Source organism: Oryza sativa, chromosome 7 (genome assembly GCF_034140825.1).
Source record: "Oryza sativa Japonica Group chromosome 7, ASM3414082v1".
NCBI lineage: Eukaryota > Viridiplantae > Streptophyta > Magnoliopsida > Poales > Poaceae > Oryza > Oryza sativa.
In genome coordinates, this window is record NC_089041.1 from 16,478,762 (window position 1) to 16,486,246 (window position 7,485).

General features: G+C 42.3%; 1 protein-coding gene across 1 annotated transcript; it reads right to left on the reverse strand.

The window, feature by feature from the left end:
- Nucleotides 1–708: 708 nt before the first annotated feature.
- LOC9266155 (5-pentadecatrienyl resorcinol O-methyltransferase) lies at nt 709–4,889 on the reverse strand. Its single transcript, XM_015789878.3, has 2 exons — nt 3,991–4,889; nt 709–1,368 (listed from the first exon to the last, which is right to left on the reverse strand). The coding sequence occupies exons 1-2, from the start codon at nt 4,771–4,773 to the stop codon at nt 1,069–1,071; spliced, it is 1,083 nt and encodes a 360-aa protein (XP_015645364.1). The 5' UTR covers nt 4,774–4,889; the 3' UTR covers nt 709–1,068.
- Nucleotides 4,890–7,485: the final 2,596 nt, after the last annotated feature.

The window sequence follows — 7,485 nt, forward strand, 5'->3', positions numbered from 1 at the left end:
TCCTCCTCCCCCTCCTCCCCTTCCTCCTCCCATCCCGGCCCTCTCCTCCCCCTCCTCCCTTCCCATCCGATGCCCAGCAAGGGCCGCCTCCTCCCCCTCCTCCCTTCCCGTGCCCAGGGCCGCACGCGGCAGGCGGCTGGCGGGCCCACGCCCGGCGGGGCCGCACGCAGCAGGCGGCCGCACACGGGCCGAGTAGCGAGCGGCGGCAGGCGGCGCTACCGGCATCCATTCTGTTTTCTTTTTCTTTTTACAATTTGTGATTCACTGAGATGTATAATTTTGTGATTTGTTGTATGGATCTGAGATGTATAATATGTGATGTATTTGGTTTGTGTGTAATTTTTTTAATATTTGTGATGTATTTGATTTGTGTGTACAAGTAACTTAAGATTTGTGATGTGAATGTTCTAGGATGTTACTTTGATTTGGGGTTTGATTTGGTAATATGTATCCCACTCGATTTGGGAGAAAATACATGGATTAAACTCTGGCTAAAAAATAATGAAAAAAAGAAAAGGAGACCTAATGAGACTGCCGCTGCCCTCTCTCTTTAGTCTCGGTTGGTGTTACCAACCGGGACTAAAGATAGGTATATTTAGTCCTGATTGGTTATTTCAACCTGGACTAAAGATGGGTATCTTTAGTCCTGGATTACTAGTCCCGGTTGGAAAACCGGGACTAAAGGGGGTTACCAACCGGGAGTATAAATGGTTTCTCCACCAATGTGGGAATACAAATCTTCATCACTAATATGACTTTAGAGACAAATATTAATACACAAAGTAATTATGCAAGAGAGCTATATACTCCCTCTGTTTCTAAATATTTGACACCGTTAACTTTTTAGCACATGTTTGACATTCGTCTTATTCAAAAACTTTTGTGAAATATGTAAAACTATATGTATACATTTAAGTATTTTTTCAATGAATCAAATGATATGAAAAGAATTAATAATTACTTAAATTTTTTAAATAAGATGAACTGTCAAACATATTTAAAAAAAGTTAACAGCGTTAAATATTTAGAAACGGATGGAGTATTCAATTCCCGTATTATGAGATTGCCCTATGGAAAGACTTCGATAATGGATCGAATACCTAACACAGGGCTTATCTTGTAGTCAGTGAATCCTGCCTCCTTGAATACCTTGCACCATTCTTTCTCACCTCTCTGCATGCCTGGTAATGTAGTCGAAATAAGCAGATCAAACAACAGTTGGGTTCCATGGCACATTGCTTGGGTGGAGGATCCAACCACAACATCTATGACAATGACCTTCCCTCCTGCTTCTCTGGAAGGAATTGCCTCCTTGCATCGTTTTAGTATCTTCATGCAGTCCTCATCACTCCAATCGTGTAGGACAAACTGCAATCAAGAATGTTGTTAATTACCATCTAAAAATGTGGTAACTAAGCTAGTTAATTTGATATATACCCTGTACATCAGAAGATGTCAATACACATACTTTTGAGCGCTTTTCAACGCAAAACCGGTTGGATTATATGACCATTAGGCATGTTCAAAGGCATTTCTATTTAGAGACTATCCTCATACAACAATTGAGTAAACAAAATACTCTCAATAAATGCACCGAGCCAATTTTTGTATTATCTACTCCCTCTGGCGGAGGGTGATCCTCTCTAGCGGGAGGCTGTGAGACCCCCCTTTGTGAGCTCGGCCGGGGGACCGGGTGCAATATTGAGGAACGTGTTCTCGCGCGAGCGAGGTGAATCTCCGGGAATCAAGCTCACAAGGTGGAAGGCGAGAGAGTGAGAGAGAGGGTTTATACAAGTTCGGGCCGCTATCAAGCGTAATACCCTACTCCTGTCTGTGTGATGACCTTCGTATGGTTACAAAGATTTAAGATCCTCGGAGTACAAGCTAGGGCTTGGCCAGCCTCTTTCCAGAATCTGGTTTTCTAAGAGATGTCCCTTTACTCGTAGGGCACGGTCCTCCTTTTATAGACGAAGGGGATACCACATGCATTGCCCCTACGCTCTCCCCGCGGGATAGGGGCCCACATTGCCTACATAAAAAGCGTCTTGTGCCTTGGGCCGGAAGCGATCCATGCGGCTAACCTTGGGTGGCCCATACCGAAACTTTACGGCTGACACGGGAGACATCCCCCATCATTCCCTATTAAATGTTTGGCGACTTCGTGGGCACACACACATTGGGCGGACCAACCTGCAGGACCCACCCCTGTGCATGATGGGACAAGGCATACCTGCCCCCACGCCGTCTGACACAAACCGGGACGTGGGTGGACTGCCGCCTGTCCCATCCGTCCATCGGCGGGTCACAGACCGGTCAAAAAGCGGCCGCAGGCGCACGTCGAGCGATCTGTGGCGCATGCTGAGCCACGCCGCATAAAACACGGCGGGGGCGGTTGCAACGCCGCTCATAAATGCGCCTGGCGGACGGCGCTCCCGCCCGCTCAAGCCCCCACATGGGCCTTGGGGCGATCCAACCCCTCGGGCCCGAGGGGTGTGACGGGGCACCTCGAGCCCGAGGGGAGGGGAAGAAAGCTGCCGCTCTCTTTCCAAGGGCGTGGCCCATTCGGGGGGACTGGGCCCACCGTATGCGCCACACAGGAAGGGCTTTCTTTCCCCCTAGACCAGGGACCCCCAGGGGCTTTTTTTCCCCCCTGATATTATGACTTTTTTCTATAAAGTTAGTGAAACTTAGAGCAGTTTGACTTTGACCAAAGTCAAAACGTCTTATAACCTGAAATTAAGGGAGTAGTTAACAACTTGAGCCTGCTACTAATTGCCGTGCTATTAGTTGTCATCGTACATACCTTTACCGGAGGATCAAGGGTGAATAGCCAATACGGTCCCTGAAGTTTAACTTCGGGCTCAGTTTAGTCCTCGATGTTTTAAATCGTCCAAACAAGTCCACCAAATTAATCATTTGGGTTAATATAGTTCTTGGACCTAAAAAATGCCACGTGAGCATGCCAAGTCATTCTCGCATGCAGCGGTAGGAATGATATGAGCATTCCACTCTTATATACCATATAGAAAAGAAATAAAAGACAAAAAATATAACAAGCTAGCCTAGGCTCAGCATTGTTGCAGATGGGTGGCCGACAAAGGAATTTATGCGAACAGTGCTTGGCTGAGCAATCATGAGTGACAATTATAAAACGATCATACACGTGTGAACCATTTTATCTTCTTTTTTTTCTTTCTTTTCTATATGGTATATAAGGGTAGAATAGTCATTTCATTCATACCATTGCATACGAGGATGACTTGGCATGGTCATGTGGGACTTTTTGTGGGTCCAAGGACTATGTTGACCTACATGATTAATTTGGAGGACTTGTTAATTTGAACGATTTGAAACCTAAAAGACTAAACTGAGCCCGAAGCAAAACTTCAGGGACCGTATTAGCTATTTGCCCAAGGATCAATGATTTAGATCTCCTGCTTCACCACTCTATAAATGTTTAACCGTCATTTAGGAACATCCAAGCATGCATGCCATGTTACTTTTTTGACACATGTCTTAATTTTATGGTATCTCTTATATAGTATACATCTGTAAATATTAAGGACCGAAAAATGTCCATGGAGAGAACACTTCGGTGTCCAAACCACAAATAGTGTCACAAATTAAAAGGCTAGAAAAAAAAAACTCATTTGTGGTCTAGCAAATCCTTTTCACAGTTGTATTGTGTGGTTGGCAATTCATTATATAATCCCGCCATTTTTAAATATGTATCACTGTCAATGTTTTAAACATGACATTTGACTATTCATATTACATAGAAAAGTATGTAAATATTATTTACTTTGTTGTGATTTATTTTATATTAAAGATACTTTAAACCCGACTTATATTTTTATACATTTGTACTACATTTAATTAAAACATATTTACACTAAATCTTAAATAAGACGAATGATCACATTTATATTAATTCAAAAGTTTATTAGCATCGTTATTAAAAACGGAGGGAGCACATTTCATATAACTCACCTTGAGCAGGAGTGCATCAGCTCGGGGGATGAAATCCATCATATCTCCTGCAACAAACTTAACAACATCGCGGCCGCGATGGTCCGCCGGAATGGAATCGATCACGTGAGGAAGGTCCAGCACGGTGCACTTGATATGCGGGAACGCGGCGGCCACCACCCTCGCCGCCGTGCCGGTGCCACCTGCGACGTCCACAAGAGAGGTGATCTTGTCGAACACCTGGCGGCCCGCGCCACGGATGGCCACGTCCATGATGAAGGCCGAGTCGGCCGCCATGGCGTCGTTGAACAGCTCGCCGAGCTCCGGGTCTCGGCTGCAGACGGTCCACAGCCCCGCGCCGTGCGTCATCTCGAACGGCGTCTCCTCCTCGCCGCTCGTGAGCCACTCGGCCATGCTCGTGGCCGGCGTCACGTAGATCGGCGGCGAGAGCTGGAGGAGCACGAACGGCAGCAGGCTCCTCCCGCCGTTGCCGCCGGTGGCGGTGACGAGCAGGGACGACACGGGCGTGACGCGGTAGATATCATCGTCGTCCTCCTCCTCGTCATGCGCGAAGACGCCCGAGGCGACCAGCACGCGCATGACGCGGCGCAGGAAGTACGGGAGCTTGCTCGGGTGGAGGGACAGCGCGGCGCGCAGGTCGTCCATGGTGGCGCGGCCGCCGGCGTGGTGGATGGCGTCGGCGACGCCGAGCTTGGCAGCACAGCCCAGGGCCATGGACCTGATGTAGCCCAGGCTGTGGTTCATGAGCTCCGTGCTGGCTTGCAGTAGCTGCTCGTGCTCCATAACTTGGCTACTTGGGCGAGCTTGGTTCACTACAATATCTATAAGCTAAAAAATTACGGGTAAGAATGGGCGTTTGGTTACCCGTCTCACTCTCCTCACATAATTATATTACCACATAGAAGGGTGTCCGTGTGTGTTTGTAGGGATAAAAGTGCGCATGTTATAAGTGTCTATTTGTACTGTGTTTCCCAACTTACACTTCCACATTAAACGGTTCAATTTTTGTAAAAAAAAAATTACATGAAAAATACTTTAAAAAACACATTAATCCATTTTAAGTTTTTTTAACAAATACTTAATTAATTATGTGCTAATTTATTTTTTTTTCGTGTATAGGAGATTAGTTCTAACTCACACCGAAAAATATGATCTTAGACCCCGACCACAGGACGTACTGATAGTACAATATGCCAACGTCAATGAAGTTACACGACTTTTCCACATATAATATAGTATTAGACATTTGGACAATTGCAGATAGCAACCAAAACCATCGCTTTGGGGTGCTAGATGTCATCGTATCTGATACTGATTGTTTTGGGATCGGTACATGTCATCATACCCTTGTCTAGAAGGTAGGGGCGACGAGCGCAGCTAGGGATTCTTCCGAAAATTGCGGGCCACGCACCTCCTACTTTTCCACCGCCCACTACTTTCTGCCACGTATCCATCTAAGATTAAATAAGAGTAACTGGCTATGGTTATATCTGTTCTATACGACGAGTTTTTTTTCCACAAAACACACGCCATTTTTTATTGTTTGAACATATGAATACACATGTATACCATATTCTTATAAGCACTTTCAGAAGGACGCGACTAGACTACACGTGCTAGCGTAATACCTCTAACCAGCGATGCGCTACTTTTTTTTTTTTTAAAAAAAAGGTTCATTCTTTTCCCCACGTGAGTGTGTCTTGCTAAAAAAGACATGCGAACGTACACTCATTAGTACTAAGCAGAGCCCACGTTATTTAAAAAAAAATAGTATGATATCCTGTCTTTCCTCATGTACATCCTTCCAAAAAAGACACAAGCATTTTTTTCACCATTGCATTAATATTTTTTAAAAACCACATGTATCTTTTATTGTTTTAAATATTCGTTTGAATCATCATACTCCACTTAAAATTTGTGACAAATAAAGTCTATTAAATATGTTCTAATTATTTTAAATTTTTATTTTTGTTCTTAGCTCCGACAGCAGCATATTTACTTCAAATACCATGAAGAATTACTTTTCTAAAGCAGTGGAATTAATTCTAGTATCGTGAAGAATTACTTTCCTATAACAGTGTATTAACCGTAAAGAGTTACTTCCATGTAGAGTGTAGCTACTTCTAATATAGCAAAGAAATTACTTCTATACATTTTTATGAGTTACTTTTATAGCAGTATAGTTGCCTCTTATATCATTGAGAGTTACTTCTATTTTTTTCGTAATTACTTCCCTACAGTATAGTTACTTCTAATATTATAAAGAGTTACTTCTTATATAAAATAAAAATAATATAGTGATTACCTCAAATAAGAAAATCCTTGTTTTTTTACTTATTAATCTTCTCTACAATTTATTTGTGAATTTACTTCACATAGTTCCTTAATTATTTTAAACTCAACCCCTATGTAACTAATTTAATGTTATTTTATGAAAAGTTAATTCCTTTCAGAATTGAGTTACTTCTATAATGTGAGCAAATCACTTTTAAATATTTGAATATATTTAATATTGTACTCATCTTGTCATACATTTTAAATAGAGTAAGTGTTAACAGCAAAATTTGGTAAGCCCCGAAGTCATTATCGGCCGATGGGAATTATCAAGTCATCAATAGTCGGATTATTGCTATATTCAGTTAAGGAAATTAATCTACCAAAGGAAGTTTATCCAGAAGAGACCGAGTTCAAGTAGGATGCAGCATAGTAGTTTATCTATTAATTAGGAATAGTCTGTTAATTTCCTTTTATCTTTAGGAAAGTGTGTTTAGTGTCCGTTAAGGACTTTATCTTTTCCTTTTTTATCTTTAGGAAAGTTTCTTTCTTATCCAAGAAGGACTAGTATCTACCCATAGATATAAATATGTGCACCCGGGTCATTATGAACTATCTCTACGATCAATACAAATTCGGCGCATCGCCATACCTTTTACTTTTCTACTTTTTCGACGAGTTTATACTTGTCATGGTTGCTTTGCATCGGCAGGGCTAGGGCTTTGACACTCTGATCTCGTCAATGTAAGCACATATTTATCATATATATTAGTTAATCTAGTTTGGTAGTTGAATTTACTTGTATCGGCTAAGATTCGTTTTAGGGTTTGTGTCAGCATCGGCTAAAATGTTGTACTAGATTAAATTAGCTAGGGTATCTAGCACCCTGAAAATCAATCAAGGGCTTGATTTTCTAGATATTATGTTTCCTTTCATACTTTGCGCTGCATCAGCCTTAGTTGTGCTTAGAACCATAACCTCTAGCCTGCTTTTTGATTGCCAATACGGATTTCATCGGAGTTTCAGCCGATGAGGTATCTAGACGTTGCATCGGCTTATAACGATTACATACAAGTTGGATTTAGCCGATCGTAACAAAGGTTTCATTGATTATATGATATCGGACCTCTAGTCGATGTCTGCTTTAACCTTCAGATCAATATTTATTCTATCATATCATTATTAGTCGATTGGTTCAATGGATTATATAATTATTGTTAT

Excerpts from the sequence above, each read along its gene's own strand:
- LOC9266155 (XM_015789878.3), bottom strand. The coding sequence starts at position 4,773 with ATGGAGCACGAGCAGCTACTGCAAGCCAGCACGGAGCTCATGAACCAC. Across the intron at positions 1,369-3,990 it reads CTGATGCACTCCTGCTCAAG|TTTGTCCTACACGATTGGAG; the intron begins GTGAGTTATATG and ends TCTTGATTGCAG.